General features: G+C 30.8%; 1 protein-coding gene across 5 annotated transcripts in view; it reads right to left on the bottom strand.

Moving 5' to 3' along the window:
• LOC143248825 (tudor domain-containing protein 5-like) overlaps positions 1–20,418 on the bottom strand; it is a 103,317-nt gene that overhangs the window by 40,646 nt on the left and 42,253 nt on the right. For all 5 annotated transcript variants that reach the window (XM_076497617.1, XM_076497613.1, XM_076497615.1 and 2 more), the window contains exons 10-14: positions 19,669–19,730; positions 14,079–14,148; positions 11,819–11,902; positions 7,650–7,799; positions 2,606–3,009 (exon numbers count right to left, since the gene is read on the bottom strand). In XM_076497617.1, coding sequence (XP_076353732.1) covers positions 2,606–3,009; positions 7,650–7,799; positions 11,819–11,902; positions 14,079–14,148; positions 19,669–19,730 — 770 coding nt within the window. The remainder of the gene's footprint in view (positions 1–2,605; positions 3,010–7,649; positions 7,800–11,818; positions 11,903–14,078; positions 14,149–19,668; positions 19,731–20,418) is intronic.

The raw sequence follows: 20,418 nt of genomic DNA, 5'->3' as shown, positions 1-20,418 counted from the left end.
AAAGACACTGCAGCAACGCCAGGGTTTTGTGAGCACTATACCCAAACACCAGCATCAGACACAATGTCCACAACACTCATTGAGAACTTCCAACACTGGTACTTGGTTTACTCTAGCCCAAGTGGACCAGCTGATTGACCCAAAAGGGGCAACCCAAAGGCCACCCATCTACAGGAATTCAAGGCCAAAGTGGTGTGTTAGGGTTCGACCCCTCAACCACCAGGATCCTCTCTTCCCCTTCACAGGTCGCCACGCATGGCAAACACGTGGGTGGATGTTTAGATCCCAGAGGAGGTAAACTGAAAGAACAAAACCTTCCCTGGGAGGTCCTTCACCATGTCCAAAAATCCACACCAAGGGGATTTATCTGAAAATAAATTTTCAAATTGATAGGTAAGCTACAAGAGTAAAATATTTGTCACAAATCAAGGCAATTATATATTCACAAAAACTTCAAGAATTCATAAAATATTATTTTGCTTTTAAATGCTGAAAACTATTTCTTAGAAAAAGGTACACATAACTAAAATAAACAAAGATTAATGTTTGTTGCAATCAACTATCGTTAATAGTTAGTTCACTATATAATGACCTCTTGGCTGATCTAGCTTATAATTCAAATATTAATAATTACAGTTATTAATATTTTGATTCAAAAACGAAATATTTAAATAAATTCTCAACCTTTACTTCACAAAGACATGTGATACTTCTTTGCTCTAAATTTTCCTTTCAAGATTTTCTTTCTTCCCTTATATCGGTTTCACAAAGCCCACCAATTAAAAAAAAAACAACAACTTTATACATATTGACAGTTCAAAATTCATTTTATTACTTTTCTGAGATATCAATAAATTTGTTACACCTACTACAGAAATTACTTCCCACTCATGATGTTTTTTGAAATTCTTTACTTACAATTACTTGTCAATGGTACATGTCTACAAGCAATAGAAAGACAATTTTGTGAGAACCAGGCAACTATAATTAATACCTTTACGGTGATTTATTTCAGTAAAATGTGCCATTTTCCAAGCAGTTTTTATGCAAGACCAAAATTGATGGTTCAGTAAATAAGGAAAAATGTCAAACTCATTTATAGGTCAGTTAAAAAGCCAGATAAATTATTGCAGTATATTAGTATTTTATTGCTGGAATTATGATTTGTGTTTTAAAATTCAACTTTAAAACCTATATGAATAACCTTTTAGACAACCAATGTTGTGATCAAAGAGAAATCTCAGCAAAGCAGGTTCTGGAGTCCAAGTAAGTTACATAAAAAAAAAATTCATGAAAATAAATCAAGTTTTTCTCTTAAGTACCACACAAGAAACTTAGTTGGAACATTGTATGATGTAATCTGATACGTAGTTTATCCCAAACTTTCCACACTCATGCAATGTAATTTATGTTTTATAATAGTTAAATTGATTGAGACAATTAAATAATAAGATTTAATGAAAGTTATGAAAAGTTAAAAGGCCTAGTTTTTAAGATAAATAATTGTAAATGTCTGTTACAATCTGTAATAATTCCAGTTAAAAAAAAAATTATTTCATATTTTTAAAATTTTTTTCTCCAGATGACTTTCCTAGAGTTCATGGTATATTCATTTAATATGTTCTAAAGATTATGCAAAAAAAATATGAAAACTGCAGGAGGTAAAAATATATTTTTATTCTAAATGTAAAATTCACCTTATACTCTAATTAGTTAATGTTTGAGTCATACTGACTTAGTAAATTCAGAGATAAACCTTCAGTGAAAACATGCAATTAAAAAATTAAAAATTTTGATTTTGTGTACACTTTTCAGTGTACCAAAAGCATATCAAACTTTGTAAAGATAGAAAGTAAATTTGGAATTACAGAAAACAAATTCTTCTATATAAAGTCAATCCATCGAACCAATCCTGCATACACTGGGCTAACCAAAATTATAATTAAATTAATTGTCAGGAAAATAATCATTCAATAGAAATTAGTGTTTCTGAGTATTAAAACAATTAACGATTCCAAAGTCATGGTCTCAGCTGTAAGGAAAGTAGCAAAGTTAATGAAATTAGAGTTTTTGAATATTGCCACCTTTTATTATGTGTATTATCATAGTAATCAAAATATTTTGCTATGCCGGAGTTTAGCTTTATAAGATGCTCTTTCCTTTTACCCCAAGTTTGTTCAGCTTTAGTGAATCAGACACGTATAAAAAATGATTTTAGATCTTTCATTCAGTATCGAATTGTGTGACAAAAAATTTGCACTCTAATTTGATTTTTATCGACAATATTAGGCCTTTTGGTCATGCTACTTCAATTAATACAAAACAATTTATTATTTTAGTCTGATATTCTATTTATACTTCACTGGTAAAAACCACAGTTCAATGCGTTTCGATAACTACTGTACTTAACTTTCATTTGAGGTTTATATCTAATTATTAAATAAAAACATTAAGAATTAAGAACTTTTGTCATCAATTATGATTTCTATGTATTCTACTTTATCCTCAACCTTGAAGTTACTTTACTTGTTACTTGTATCTTAGAATTACACTCATTAATCACAACAAATTAATGATGTCTTTAACTAAAATAAACTACTGGTACCTCTCATTCTCCTCAGAGGCACTAGCTCCTGCTTGAAGATGTTGACCTGTTTCACTCTGTGGTGATATTGAACTCGCATACGCAGAGGCTGAAGTTGTGGTGGTGGTGGTTGTTAATGCATTAGAAATTGAAAAATCTGAAGAAACAGGCATGGACATTGAATAAAAAGGAGAGGATGAATCACTACTTGATGAAACATTCATCAATTTTGATAAAATAGTTGAATCTAATCCTGATGCAGAAAGACTCTGTAGGGTTAAAAGCTGGTTCAGTTGAGACATTCCACCCAAAGATTGCCTGTAACCTGCTAGCATGTTCATCAGTTGCAAATTGGCATCTGTTTGCTTTAAACCTCCCAGTAAAGACAATGGGTTGGAGCTCAAAAGTTGAGAGAAGTTTCCAAGCTGTTAAGATATCATGTTAAGTTGTACATTATATTCTGTTGGTGAAATATATATATTTATTATAACCATAAATTTTCAAACCATAAACAAAACATGCTAACATAAAGCAAAATACACATTGCTTTTCCATAATGACATACATCAGAATTATTTCATAACTCAATATCTGCCTTATGTTTAATATCTTAATATCTATAAATTTACATAAAATCCTTGTAGCAAATGCATCATTTTATATAATGTATTACTAATTAACTTTCAAATACAAGGCTCAGTAATTTCTCATTCATGAAAACCTTTATACACAAATGATACTGAGTGAGTAATATGCGACTGGGTAATAACAGAAGTTCTAATTATAGTGTGTTATAAACATCTTCTAATAAAAACAAAATGTGAAACAAGCTAACCTGTAACAGATGCAGAAAAAACTACAAGAACACTTGTACAAATCCTGTAACTACAGACAAATTAGTAATATATACAATTCAAACTCTCTCTCATTGCATCAAATGTTTTTTTTATTTTAGGTATGGATGTGTGATAAACTGAATAATATTATATGATGATGTGTAATTGATGATTTCAGTTAGAATAAAATAAAGTAACTACACACTTGCTTCTTTCTGTTTAAACCCATCAGAACACTTGATTACAAGAATTAATCAGTTTCCTTCTTATCTGAGACATGGACATTTGTTAAAATGATGTGCAACCAATGATTTATGTTTGCATTAATTAATGCAGCTAATACTTTAATCAATTATGTCTGGTCAAGTGCAATAAATGCTATGTACATCAGAGTGCGATCAATGTACTGCAACTTAAGTAGGTTTTGTTTTCTATTTTATATCACTGTTTAGGAAAATATTTCAACTGTGCTTACTGTTATAAATGAATACATGAAATAGGCAACAAATAAAAGCAGATCACAAACACTTGGCTTAGGGACAATTGTAAATTTTAACCAAATCTACTGTTAAGGGAAATTATGTATTATACTTTTTATGATTAAAACATTTTGTAAACAAGTAATAGTAATAAGGTCATTCCATGTCAAATCATCCAGATTTTGGAAATTTTCCAGGTGACCCCCTCAGAATACCTTGAAAAAATTCACATGTGCTCATCTACCCATATAATGAAAAATTGCCAATGATTAGATCAATATCTCTAATAGTTTCTGATTTACAGCCCTGTAAAATTTAATTTTTTTTTTTTATTTTTGGCAAATTCATTTTCGGGCAACTTTGGCTGCTTAAAGCTGCAAGAGTAATGGTGGTATAAGGCTGAAATTTGCTACACTGACTGAATTCATCTCGCAGAATTTAAAAAGGGTCTCAAACCATGTTTATCTCTCTTAGGATTTGCATAGTGAGGCTGTAAAATCACCTTAAAACCCAAAATCGTAAAAAAACATTGGTTTATTTAATAAGCCATAGCTCTAAGACTTAATAAGATACAAAGCTAAATTTTGTTTTCTACTTTCCTATAACATATCAGTTGATAAATCAGTAATTGTTGTAATTAAAAGTCTGTTAGATCTCCTGTAAAAAAATTTAGCTGCATGCAACTCATGATGCAGCTAAAAATAGCCCTACTTCAGGCCACAGTTTGACCATGTCACCAGTTATTCAGCCTTTTCAGATTTTTATCATATATTTTTACATCTCTGAACATGATCAAGAAATTCAAGGTTGTGTAAAATAATAAATTATCAAATTTTAAGTGTCTCTGATATGTACCATTGGGTAAAGGACCACATTCAGGGCATTCAGTTCTTACTTGTCAATCAGGAATCAGTCCTGCCAAATTGTGTAAAGTTTGATCTACTTGAGTGCTATGAAAAATGCAAAACTGTGGCAGGTATTAGGTCACATCATAGCCTTATTCCCCACTCTATCAACAAACTGTATATGAGAAGGTTATCAGATGATGATGTGTACACAGTTGTAACTGTTGGTAGTAGCAGTGAAAGTGATGCTGCAGCAGCTCAAATAGGGTCTAATGATAGCAATGACAATTATCAGCCAGGTAAATATGTAGCATGCATATACAATCACGAATGGTATGTGGGAAACATAAAAGATAGATCAGATGAACATTCCGATGTGGTGGTGTCATTTATGAAGAAATCAAGAAACAAACTGTTCTCATTGCTTGCAATGTCACGTAAAGATGAAAGCTGGATTCCTTTCCCACATATTCTTTGTCTGATAAGTGCACCTACCATACAAGGCAGTAGTGCTTCCCACTATGTTCTACATCAAAGTGATCTCAACATAATCAAATTCAAGTTTGAGAAATTTATTCAAGCTGTTTGAACAAAGCAATGTTTATTTGATGTTGTTAAGGCTACTTTATTGCCAAAGTAGTTTTTGAAACATTTCACTGTCACGATTATTGCAGTTTGGTGTGACTATAATCTTTCTCAGTTATCCCCTGTTGTAATGCTGTGTTTTTGTGTCTGATTTACCTTTGTATTTATTATATTATGAATCTTAAACTCAGCCATATCTGCATAACTGTAATGCATACACAACATATTTGCATTGCCATGTGATCTAACTAGTTATGCCAATAAACTTGTTCAGAAATGAATTTATTCTTTCTTTTTTCTTACAACTTCATTATTTAACATTGTGAAAGGTTGGTTAAAATATTTCAGTGGGATTCATAAAATTCTGACAGGTATTTTTCAAAATTGTGTGGATATATTTGCACACAGTAACACATCTGAACTGAATTTTGTTTTTAAATAACAAACGTATGGTCAGAGGATACTTTAAACAATAACTCAAAAAGTAGGTTGAATACCATCCCGATTTTTTTGTAGATAATATTCAGAGATCAGGGGCATAGATTTTTTACACCCAATGGGAGGGATGATTTTTGCAACCACTTATGTGGATTTTTCAATTTGCAAATTAGTAATCTCTGATTACGTGAACATGAAAGCTGTAAACATGCAGTCACAGAGTAATCTTGTTGCCACAATACTTCCATGTATACTTCGGCCTACTGACTTCAAAGTAGAAAACAAAATTTCAGGTGATTTTACTACCTCACTATGCAAATCCTAAGAGAGATAAACTTGGTTTGAGACCATTTTTGAATTCTGTGAGATTAATTCTGTCAGTGTAGCAAATTTCAGCCTTCTACCACCATTACACTTGCAGCTTTAAGCAGCCAAAGTTGCCCAAAAATGAATTTGCCAAAAATAATAATAAAAAAATTAACTCAATTTTACAGGGCTGTAAATGAGAAATTATTAGAGATATTGATCTAATCTTTGGCAATTTTTCATTATATGGGTAGATGAGCACATGTGAATTTTTTCAAGGCATTCTGTGGGGGTCACCTGCAGCCACCTGGATGATTTGACATAGAATGACCCAATATCATTATAGTAAACAATGTGATTTTTCCTTCTAACAAAATAAAAATATTGTCTATTCACGCTAAACATTTGTTTTTAAATAAATGAATGAAAAGTGATTTTTACTTTTGTGAATAGTTCAAAAACAAATCGAGTTTTGTTAGTTGAATTAATTTCAGTATTGATATTTTCATCTATTTTCTTTAAAATATGGATTATTTAAGCCTAGCATTACAACCAAATTGTCTGTACATCACTTCCTCAAAATACAAAAATGATCACATATTGATATAAATGTGTAAATTTATGTTGTCTACTTTTTCATAAGATCATTTTTTATTTATGAGAGAAAAACTACAAATGGATAGTGTTGACATTAATGACTCCTCAATAACATTAACTTCTGAGCACAGAAAGATATGAATTAAAGGCAAAACTAAAAAAATCCATTTGGTACAGCTGATTAAATATACTTTCTCACTTATGAAGATTAGAATGCATTGTTTCATCAGATGAGTACCTTTGTTGTTAACAATATATTTGGCCACAATCTTAATAATTTCACAGGAAGTTCAGCCAGCCTAATAAATTTAGATTATTCCTAAACATGTAAAGTTAACCATGCCAAAGAATCTCTTTAATAAGAGTATAATTCTAGCAATGTGAGACATTTTTTGCTTATTATAAAACCTATACTGTTTGGTATTAAAATAAAAAAAACAAAAAACAAATCAGTTATACTAATGGCATGCAGTGAGAACAAAAGTACGTGGTAGTTGAGTAACAAAACATTTTCTAAACATCAAACACCAAACCTTATATTTACAGAAAATTCTGCACTTTTAGGCACATTTTTTTTAGTTAAAACATGTCTCAAAATATTGCTTGCAATAAATCAAAGTGTGTTACAAATGTCTCCATGTGAAAGTCAAAGAAAAACACACTGGTGTGAACTAAGAAAAAACAACAGAATTATTGTTTTACACAGAATTAAATATGACCTATGGCTCAGACAGTCTAATACTAATGTACAGCAAGAATAAGGGCTCCTGCATACCGTGTGCTTTATTAGGCTCTATTTTATATATTGATACATATAATACTCAGACAAAGGAGACAAAAATTTGTGTTAGCATTTGTACTGCATAGGTAAATACAGATTAAAAAAGTATAGTACGAGGACTGCAGGTTGTAAATGATCTATCAGTTGAGAATTACAAGTAAAGTCTTGAGCACAGAAATAAAGAATACAGGTTCTTACCAAAGAAGACTGTTGAGTCAAAGATGGTGGCAAGTCAGGTTCGTTAACGTTACCAAAAACAGCATGTCCTTCTTTTACCAATGCATCATTTAAATGGAAATCCTCATCATAAGATGTATCACACAAATATACCGAGAATTCATCACCTGCCTAATTAATAATTAATAATTTTTAGGACAGAAAATAACCTATTTACTACAAAATTTCTATTGCCAATTGCAAATAATAAACACTTCTGAATTTATGGTGTAAGTCTGAAAACTTGTCATTAACCTACTGGAGCAACATGTTATGTAGAACATACGATCTATAACTTAACCAATCATATTCAAAATCCCACAGAAGGACTTCAAGCAGGTACAATAGTGAGTGCACAATAATATTCACACACATTTATAAAATTTCTCATAGTTTTCTAAACAACCTACATATATACATGAATTTAAAAAAAAGTCTAGGTCAACAAAAAATTCAATATATTTTGAAAAAATGTTATTTAAAGAACTTAATGTTCTACAGGACAGAGTTATGCAATTGTTTTGTCAATTATTTATTCCCCATACATTATAGCTTATTAACAAACTACCTTTTTGATCTTCATACATTACTATTAATTTTATATTCTTTATTATTGTATTTCAAATTCATTTTCTTATACACAATGTTACATATCTTGTAATCTGTGGTACAACAAACAGTTCATACAGTCTAGCAGATTATAAAAGAAAGTGGCAAACAGAGAGGAAAACCTTATGTCTAAAAATTTCATTACCTGAAATAAAATGTAATTAAGATATAAACATAATGAATTAAAATTTTAAACTGAAAATAAAAGATAAAATTAATGAAAGCACTTAGTAACCAATATATCATAGGCATAGGCTCTGAAGAATTTATGTCCACTTTTTCAAATTATACAAAAGAAAGAAAAATGAAAGTCTGAATTCTGAATGCAAAATCTAAGAGACTTCTCAATTATACAGAAATATTTTACAGGTTAGTATCACGATAAACTGTGTTGATAGCTAGCAGGCTCGTATACTTCATTATAAACAGATATAAAATTCTATGCCTCTTGAAATGTCTATTCATTATTGGACTCGGGGTTTCAAGTTTTTCAATATCATCCTTAAATAAAAATAAAGTGAGTCATTCTAAGATCTTTCATCTTATTAAGAGAATTTCTTACTTAGTCTCAGTCATTCATAAAAATAAAAAATTATCTTTCAGTATTTTTTATTTTGTTTATCAAATATGAAGAAACTGCATACTTCTATTTTTAATGTCTAAAGTTTGGGCGAAAAAAAAACTGTGCACTTCATCAGCATTTATTTCAGTAAAACTTTCAAAATTCACAACTGAAAGTTGTTATTTTTATGTTATTTTATTGCTGGTCACAGGATTGAACCTTGCAGCAGATGTTTATAGAAATTGCAACCTTTAAAAACTTGAAAAATAAAACTGGAAATGTCTTGATATGAAAAGCACCATATATAAAAGCATAGTAGTTTAAAAATAAAAACTTTTATTTTGTTGGGCTTTCTGCAGTGCAACATGGGCTCAGTCGTTTTGACCAACAACATAACCTCTTTGTATCCGTTTAGTCTTTACAGATCTAATACTTCTAACTTTTTATATAGTGTGTACATCTTCACAAAATTCAGAATCTTTCAGTTAACATAATATGTCCTTCCAATACAGTAAATCATAATTTTAGTGAAGTATTTTTAATAAACTAAAATAAATATTTGTCCATAAATATATACTGAGTATTTGTTTTGTATGGTCTGTGTGCAAAATAATTTTCAAGTTGAGATTAAAAATTCTCTTTCTCATCTGAAAGATTTCCAATTTCGTTTGTGTAATCCCTGAAACTTCCTAAACCAAACGTTTTTTTCTAGTAAAAATTTATACTTCAACAGTTATTTTCTGTAACTCAAGATGACTTTTGTCAATTCAACTGACCTCATAAATCACTAAACAAAATAAGAAAAAACACTTTAAATTACCATTTTTTTCTTTCTGAAATTATTTCAAATTGTGACATCAAATTACATTAGTTTATCCTAAGTAGCTTTAAGCTCATAATAATATACACTATTTATAATTACATTTTAATATTTTATTGCCCTTTAAACTATATCTAACTGCTATTTCTTGCAGCACAATAAGTTAGAAGTCACTAGGGACACATGCAGCTCATATTACACAGTTTAATTTGAATTAACTAGGTAATATTATTTATTTGATCTAATCTAAAAAGATTCCCAGTCTTACATTTTAATTACTTTTAGAATAATAAAGTATAAACATGAACAAGAAGAAATAAATTACTTATTCACTCTCTTTTTTTATTGCTATTGAGTGTCAATTATACTTAAATATACATATTTTATACTAATAGTAGTAGTGCATTAAATAATGCACCAAAGGATATAGACTAATAACAAGATAAAAGCAGACAATTTCCTCTAAATCGTAAAATTCTTTTCATTTCCTAATTATGTGACAAGAGTTGCTAGAAATTCATCCAAGCTGGTTGTTAATTTTCACATGGGAAAAAAAAAGAGAGAGAGAGAGAGAGTGAAACGGACACTTATCTTTTCGGTACACGTTATATAATACATCATTTGACAGATGAAAACCTTCAACTTCTATTGGTTCTAGGTAATACATAACCAAACATAAAAGAGAACTATTAACAATGCCTGAACGAGATGTTGTGACAGATAGGTGTGGCAGAAGGTGTATGATTTTCTATTTACAGCTCTGTAATCAAAGAAAACTGAAAGCCATAAAAATTATGATTTGTCTGAACTATGACAAAACTATATGAAGAAATTTAAGATTAATTTTGTACATTTTGAAGGAGTGGTGAATAAAATACAAAGGGAGGATGCCTAGAGAAAATTTTGTTTTTTGAAATATTTCCTTACAGAATTAAGAACTTAAATCTTGTATAGTATTCAAATATAGATTATCAGCCAAGAGTTTTTATGCCATATTAATTGGTATGACATAAACAAAAAGTAAAACTTTCTGTCACGCATAGTAAATAATACCTGAGGCAAAAGGGTTAAATGGCTTCGTCTCTCAGCCAACATAACTTAAATTACACCTTACAGTTGCTATATGCAGAAAGACATACATGTAACATGAAAATTGTGACTTTGGACAGTATCTGTTAGGAACATCAGACATTATGTTGGAAATTCACATAAGGCCTTCTGAATTATTTAAAGGTCAAAGATACATTCAATATAAATGTAGCTACAAACAACAACCTTTTTTAGAGGAATATGAGTACACTTTCGGCTATAGACAAACCCAATTTGTTGAACTTTATTAAATGGTGTTTATCATAAGAATTTTGGAGAATACTATCTTTATACCCATTTCTAAATCGAATCATAAAACAAATATGCAACTGCTAAGAGGGACTACATTTTAATCATACCTATAAATGTTATTTTTTTGCTGAGCAGTTGCACAAGTATGTTTAACTGACCTATTTATATAATTATAGCAGCTTTGTGTACTTAAATGCATATATAGATATACATACATACCCACACAAACACACACAGAAATAAGAAACAACTTCTATCTTTAACTATGTAACAAAACATAAAATCCCAGATGCTCTAAATGTTGACCATGACTTTTTAACTTATCTATAAGCCCTACAGTTACTATAACAAAAATAAAGCAAACTAACATTTAATTTATTGACATTTACAATGCACAAAATTAAAATATTTTCATTTTTACTATTACATATTAAATATGATATGATCACTCAGCATTAAGGGCTACACAAAACTTAAACTAAAAAAATTTTCTTTTCACTTACAGATTATCTTTATGTCGGATATACGATTCAGGTGGGCATAAAAAAAATGAGTGAATGATATAACATTCTAAACTGTCAAATGCATGTTTTCATACTCCAACAGTTTATCTAGTTGAGCCCTCTAATACAGAGCTTAAACACATATCAAAAGGAAGAATAATCAAACTATTGCATTCCATAAAGTAGGAATAGTTGTAATTTCTGAAGACATCTGAAGACATTGATGAAGAAATTATAATAATTGTTCTAGATGTAGCTGTACAACTACTTACAAAGACTCAATGGTAAAGTATCCACTAAAGTTTACAAAACTTACTATTACATCTGTCATAAGAGCCATCAGTGGTCTGTCCATACACATTTCTAAAAGACGAAGCTTTGCAGCATCTGTCCATTTTTTCTGTTTTTGAAAGAGAGAGAGAGAGAGAGAAAACTTGTACATAAATATTTGCTACACCCAATATGAAAATAATAAATGTTATACAGAGATGCAATTATGAATTATTGACATATCTGACTATGCACGCTTATTAGGAACTTGCACGTTCTTTAAAAAAAACCGAAATAGTAGTAAAATAGAACACTTGGCTTACATCACTAAGTTTTATTACACAAGAAAAATAGTTAGAAATCTTATTTTTTCCACTTAAATTTAAAAAATTAACGAATACCATATATGTATTGTACAAATTACCAACTTTTTCATGACTCAGAAATGACACCAGTACCATTCAAAAACTAACCAACCCCTCTACCACCAAAGCTTAAGAGCTAACTTCCCAAGCATTTGCTAAAGAGACATTAAATAATCAAATTAATACAAAAATATTTTAGTATGAAAAATAATAATTTTAACCTCAAATGCTGAATGCTAATAACCTGGATTAACTAGTAAAAGCTATGTAGATAGGCTGAGATCAAAGTGTGCATGCCTTCACTTTGAACACACTACTATTATGAATTAGATGTCAGAGTTAATAACTTTTCATGTTATCCTACATTGCTATCTTTGCAATAGTTTGTGTTTGAGAAAATACCAAATAAAAGATATATGGGTACTGAAAAAAACTCTAGATGTTCAAGTAAAAAGGCAGACAGACAAGGCAAGTACAATTTGCAAACTATATGATGGATAAAAATATTTTTATTCTTTATATGGACATCACTATGCACTTTGACTTGTCAGAGTTTGAGTTAGACTGACTTTAATAAAAAAGTATAATTCTGTTGTACACAAAAAAATCAGATTTGATAAAGTTTCTGTACTAAAGATACATCTATGAACCAATAAAGGCCTGCACATTTCACAAAAAATACATTTTATAAATTCACAATTACAGTCAACATTATTTCTCTAATTCACACTCAATGAATAGCTAACACACACACACACACACACAATCCGAAATTTAACACTAGCTGCATTTATGACATTAGGAAAAAAGTGTAGGTTCAAAAAAATCAGGTGAAAACAAACATATGAAATTCTAAAACCCAAGCACTTTGAAAATATGGACTTTTCTTCATCATCATAGTATTGGCTGTAATAGATTTAAAAAATAACAAGAGCAAATATTAATATAAAAGTGTAAAAAGGTCCTAAATGAAATAATATTTTAACTTAATTATCCAAAAATGTAATTTATGAAATAAGGGTCTGTCAAATTCAAAAATTAGAAAATACAAAATTCTTATTTACAAATTTACAGACACACTATATACTTCAAGAGACAAGTTTTTAACTTGCTTACCCCCAAATGTTAGTACCTTATTTTTCTTGTTATTATTTTTAAATTACTTTTTTCTTGTTTACTTTAGAGAGCAGTCACCTTCTCACAACTGTCTGCAGACAGTGAAGGGTGATATAGATGTGGTACATTGTGGACTTGAGCACTCACATCTCACTCTCCTTATTTCCATTTTTATATATATTGCTGCTTCTCTATTTTATTTCTTTATGTGAGACTAGCAAATGAAGGTTAAGACCAATAGACAGTGTATCTCCATCACATTGTCGGTCTACTTCTCTAACCACCTCTTAAAACCTAGGATACATTTTATAATTCCATATTGTAGCCTGTACCCTAGGATCTTTTTTAAAAATATGCAGCATACTTTGTTTAATTTTAATGTGTTTTGTTTGTAGCTTAAAATTTATGGTTATGATATAATTAATCAGAGGTTGGGATTTGCTGTTTTTAATGCAGTCCTTTCTCTTGATTTTGTTCACTTACTTGGCTTCATTTGGATGTAATTACTTAATTTCACTGCATATATATAAACACACACACATATGCACACAAAACGTATGAAATACTGGAAGTACTATTACACACATACACATGTTATAATACTTTACAGTTCACACTTTAATACTATTTATACAAATATATATATATAAATTTTCTTTACTTTAGCAAGTGAGTAATACAATCCCAATAGACTTAAAATTTTTATACTAAATAAATTTCTATTGATTGAGCATGCAGAATCACCTTTTTTAGAAATTTAAATATTTCACTTATACCTTACAAACTCTTTTACAAAATCTATGATAAAGAATAGTTTCTACTTACTCCAGAAACAGGCTTTACATTAGCAAGTTGTGATTTCATAGCTTGAGCCTTGAGCCCAAAGAACTTCTGCCTGTAAAAAAATAACAAAATAAAAACAACGTAAAATTTGAATTTTTTTTTAATGAAGCATTCTGGTGTGGCTTTGTTTAATGAAACATTCTTGTGCACCTTATGATGTAACATTTTATTTATGTGAAATGTATAAAATTAATTTTTATTATTACAGGTCTTAAATTATCAATACAAATTCCTCCCTATTTACATTAGTAAGTCAACTGGAATAACTTTTCGTATTTAGAATATCTGTATTAACAACAACAAAAAACCAACTTGTATCTATATAACCTAAACAAAAATCATTGTTTTATTCATTATAACAAATCCACAATTTCAAAACACACACCTATAAATGGGAATTACACCTTGAGATTTATCTGAACAAAGTTCATTTCAAATTTTTTTATCACTTATATCTAAGTTTTACGCAAATTTTTACATTTTTTTTAAAATAGCACATTCATGTCAAAAAGTTAACACTTTCTTTAAAATCCATTACTGACAGATTCTTAACTCTCTGCCTCACTTGCAGTCAAGTGGCATAAATGTTTCTATGCATGCCACAAGACTTAAACAAACGTTCATCCATACATATGTGTATGTGGTATTGAATTAGCCTATGACATAACTGTTACAATACAGTAGTTATCCATCAATAGAAGAGCAACATGACAACAATGCACAGTAATCACCATGATCATAGGTTCATTCTTGAAGAGGCAAAGGCAATGCACTGAAAGAGGTAGGGTGCAGAAAAGTAAGCATTTTCAGGTAAGGAAAATGTTAACTTCAGAAATGTTACCTCTCTGCACAACTGACAGCTAAAATCTTATATTAAAAATGATGTTGGTAAACTTCAAAGATGAAGTTTTCTGAAATTATGAGAGAAATTAAAATTCCATAGGATGCAACTTCCACAAGGCCAGTGGTACCTTGGTGGAAGACTGCGTCTTTCTCAAAAAGGGAATTAACTCTTTACTCAAGTTATTTTTTCATTAATATATTACATTTACATCACAGAAAGGTTTGCAGTAAATAATATTGGATAAATACAGTGCCAATGGTAATAAGTCGCAAAGGTGGGTGGAAGGCAAAAACGTCTCGTGTGGCCAAGGCACTAGGCAATTTCATGTAAGCGATATACTTACGAAACAGATATCATAATGACAGGTGGAAGGATGACGAGCTTTCATCTACATCCTGAGACAAGTGTAATCCCCATTCAGCTGCACATATTCACCAGAAATTACTTGGAAGACACTGTAATGGAGTGTTCTATACTACAAGTGTAAGGAACACACCAGCCTGTCTCTTACTGGTAGTGTGGGAGAGGACAATACAAACAGAAGAAATTCTTCACATTGACACTCCACAAAACTCAGGACTGGTGAAGAAAAGGTTAGAGTCACTCAGTAGGTTCCAACAGCACCAAGCATCTGGAATCTAAGGTGTTATTTCCTTGCATAATATTTGATCTGGTGAATCTTGCTTCTTCCTGTTCATTCTTTTCTTGTTGTTATGAAACATACAATGTAATGAAATGTACAAAAAATCATGATACAAACCTGGATGTGCCATAAAATATATGAATAACACGGACATGAATAGATAAAACAACAAGCAAAATTCAACACACTAGAGCATCTGGATAAACTGAAGAATGGTGACTGGAGGGAGGCAAAAGACAGAGGGATACAAATCTGTCCAGGTACGTAAGAAATAAGAGACAGATGTGTTAGGTGTGGTCCATGTACCAGCTTGTAAGGTCTCTAAAACCCAGCAATCAAAAGAGGCATGAGAAGCTGTGACATACCAAAACTGATGAAAAGAGATGCAGAAAACACAGGGTCAACTAACCCAAAAAACAATGTGCAAAATGGTTGAGTTGGCAAACATAACCAGTTAAAGTCGAGGGTTTGACATTGTAGAAATTGGTATTGGTAGTTTCTATGAAAAAGAGGTGGTCTAAGTAAGATAGCAATGTACAGCCCATACAAAACACAAAAGATGAGAAAGTTATTCAACCCAAATCAAAAACCAATAAGAAATTGACTCAGACAACAAGATGATGGCAAGGCACCAAACCCTGAACTTCATGAGGACAACAACAACAAAAAAAGGGGAATAAAAGCCTTGTATTGGGTGGGAAACCAGATCCAAAAAAAAAGCCATCTTAAAGATAATGAAGACCAGTGAGAATAGGATAGGAAAGTGGATAGTGAAAGAGAGCAACTGGAATATGAAGGAGGAGAGAAAAGCAATAAAAAAAAAATTACAGAACCCCAGGATGAATGGAGAAGGAAGAACACAGGAGGGCAAAGTAGAAGATGTGTACACTGACAAAACCAGAGTGTAGGATAGATTTCAAAGAAGAACCACCAATGAGATATGTGACGACTAGCCATGCAAAAGGAGAATGATAAACAGGAGAAGGGAATATATTGCATTAACTCCTAAAGATGAGTAACAGACAGAGGTACTTGTTGGAAAATCAAGGAAACAACAAAAGTTAGTAAGCATGCAGCTCAAGTCCAGGATTACAAGAAGTTAGGAAAACTACCAGAGATCAAATCTATTAACAAAGAGTGAAACAATGATATAGACTATATGGGGAAGAGATACAGACACCAGATTGAGAAGATCTCAAAAAAACAAGTTAAAATAAAGATAAGAAAAGAAGAAATGAAAACCAATGTGGCAAACAAAGATAACAGGTGTCTCCACTAAAACTATAAAGGTCACAATGAAGAGCCATAGTGAAGAAATAAAATACAGTAAAGTAGTAAAGATAGACAAAAAAAATAAAATAACAGAGAGCTGGAAAAGAAAAAAAAACATGTAATAGATTGGGGTCAAGAAATAAAAAAAGGACACAGCAAAGAAGTCAGAGATGAACATGCAAAAAAGAAGTTTAAAAAAACAGAGTTGAAACAGGGGTGGTGCATGAAGTAAAACACCTGAAGGTCAAAAAGATAAAATACCACATATCTGAGTAATTAGCTTAGCAAACAGAAAATGAGAAAGTACCAGTTCTTCATAAGGAATATCAGAATCAGAAACAAAAGTCAGAAATGGGACATTGACCAAAATCATCTGCAAGGAAAGCAGACTTCACATAAGGCAATGAAATAAAATGACTAAAAGCTTGAACTGGAGTGGAAATAGGTGGAAAGGAACCAACCACCTGAGTCACAAATGTGGAAACATGATCAGTTAACTTGTTGGTATACCATACAAAACCATCATTGAATGAAGTTTTATAAGCTAAGTTATCTGTGACATCAAAAGTACCTCACACAAATCATATATATAAGTGGATACGTGCTTTATTAAGTGAATTGATGGGATAACAGTGAAATGCCAAGTACATACATAATCAGATTCTTCCTCCAGTTACTGTTAAGTTAGTTGGAGAAAATTAACAAAAAGGAATGCCTAGACCATGGGAAATACAAATATGCAGCAAACTTTCTGGAAAGTAGCCTAAAGCAGAAATATGGTGGCTAGGGAAGAAAAAAAGCTGCAATAAAGTTAACAAAACAAAAATTCAACAAGGTCAAAGGTAATATAGCACTACAGGAAGATAGAAAGCTGAATAAGAAAATTACAAAATGAAAAACACAGGCAAAAAAACATGAACATAGGTAGTGTTGAAGAAAGAATGAGCCAATGATAATATGCTAGAGTTTATATGAAATACCACATATGGAGATCATGTTATCCATTCTCTATTAGTGGAAAGCTAGAGCATTATGGTGATTATATAATATGTTGGTACAACACACATCAATGCATGTAGGGGTGGGAATTTGTTCAAAGTTTATGGCACATGCAGAATATTCCATAGTAAAGTGTAAGGTAATAACTCTTACTGAAACAAAGGGGTAAACAACACTTGTAAATTGAGCATTATTTATACAAAATAAATTATGACTGCAGTTTCTTAACAACAGTTACAGTAAAGTTTTAGTTAGCCCTTGCAGTTAATGGTTACTACAAACATTTGAATAATGAAGTAAAATGAAAAGTACCCAGAGGGATATAATTTAAGAAACAATTAACATGTTTAAGTAGCAAATTCATTACTTGATATCATGCAACTCAATGAACATGTCCTACTGTTGACAGTTTTGAAAATATGGTTTGGTTTGAATTTCGTGCAAAGCTACACAAGGGCTATCTATGCTAGCCATCCCTAATTTAGCAGTGTCAGACTACAGGGAAGGCATCTAGTCATCACCACCCACTGCCAACTTTTGGGTTACTCTTTTACCAATAAATTGTGGGATTGACCATCACATTATAAACCCCCCCACAGCTGAAAGGGTGAGCATGTTTGGTGTGACTGGGATTCGAACCCATGACCCTTAGATCACAAGTTGATCTAAGCCATTTTTGTACATATGAATAATTACCTAATAACCTAAAAACACAGCCTAACAATCTCTCATCTCACCTGTGAAACCTAATCCCATTAGCAATACTCTCTCTCCTAGAGATTTTTAAATCAGAAAAAAATAAGTAAAATTTATTTCCACAAATGCAAGTTATTACAACAGGATAAGCGTGTACAAGTTCATTATAAATTACTTGAAAATTTATCTGTTCCTTCCACACTAACCATAAATATGGTAAAACCTATATATAATAGTAATTAAACTGTTTGCAGTTTCATGGATTTCAAGACACAAACTACTAAAACAGTATTAGTGCACTAATTTTATCCATGTCTTACTGCAAAATGTTATTTTCCTACAAGTTTCATTCACTTCAGAGATGTGAATGTTACATAGCTTAGTATAATAATATTAATAAATTCAACAAGTTTTATGTCAGTACGTTAAATGGAAACAACACATTGTTTTTGTGGATCATTCATTTAGTTCTTTTCAGGTCTGGTTTATCAGACACTAATAAAAACTTGAATAACATAGGAGTACTTCAAGCTGCACATATTATTTTATTACCATGATATATATCTCAGATTAATTCAATACTGAATATTAAATGAAAAATTAAAAAAACTGAAGTTTAAGTAACATTTATAACCATGTGTTATGGTTTGTAATGGTGTCCTGACCACATATAAACAACTGTAATTCTACAAATAAATACTCTGTGTCTAATTGCTTAGGATAGCAACTTGCCCACAGATATATTAAATGTTTGAAAGAATATCATCACTATTATTAACAGGTCCAGTTAAAACCTTTGAGTAGTTTACTGAAGTCCAAATTAGCCATTTTTTTCACAGTATCTATCTTTCTGTTTCCTTGTAAATCTTACAAAATAATACTTCCATGAGACCTACAGCTATGTAATAATAATACTCAAAAGATACGATAAAAGAAAACATTAACATTTGTATACAAATGTTTAAGGGATTCTTACATGAATGTTGAAATTTATGTATAGCGATATTTATCTTAAAGACAAATTTTGTTATAAGAACTGTCTTGTGTACTTGTAATAGTAAATGTGTATATACAGAAATACATTTATGTGCAGATCAAAGATACCAAAGTGTTTTCACCTGAGGTATCTGATATGTTCTTTCTTCACTTTACATCGACTTCCATAATCCACGTACAACACCTGAGAACATAATAAATATAAAATAAAAAAAGAGAAAAAATAATGTATGTCATTATTTTTGGTTTAGCAGAAGAAAAGAATAATAAGTAAAAATAAAAGTGTAGGTTGAATGCACCAATAAATCTTTGAAAAAGTCACATTAACCACACGTGTAGATATACCCACAAGTTGTTTGCTACCAATATATCTAGTGTCAATAAACATACCACTAATCATGGTTTCACCACTGCATAAAAAGAAATTGTAACAGCTAGACACTCTACTAAAACAACATGCTGTGTAGCTGTCATTTATGTATACACATTGTAAATTATTTAAAACAAAATATAACACTATAAAGTACACTACACAACTATTCAACCAATACAATCAAGAAACTTGTCACACAAAACATCACAAATTTCTTTGACTAACATTGAAAAAGAAAACACTATAACATAACCAATATGTCAAACACAAAAGTACTGTATGTTTGACAAACAAAATGCAACCGTCAGTATGTTGGACAAATCCAGAACACCTTATAGAATGAGTTGAAAAACCACAAATCTTCCACCAAAAACAAAAACTTTTTTGTTGTTCATCATGACCATTAAATTACTGATGTGGTTCTCACTAATATTAGAATAGGATTTCAATCAAGAGTTGATAAATAAAATAAATGTCCTGCTGTCTCAGTATTTTAAAC

The sequence above is a fragment of the Tachypleus tridentatus genome, chromosome 4, assembly GCF_004210375.1.
Source record: "Tachypleus tridentatus isolate NWPU-2018 chromosome 4, ASM421037v1, whole genome shotgun sequence".
Taxonomy (NCBI): Eukaryota; Metazoa; Arthropoda; class Merostomata; order Xiphosura; family Limulidae; genus Tachypleus; species Tachypleus tridentatus.
Note: the sequence above shows the minus strand (reverse complement) of the source record. Positions and strands in the feature narration are given on the sequence as shown.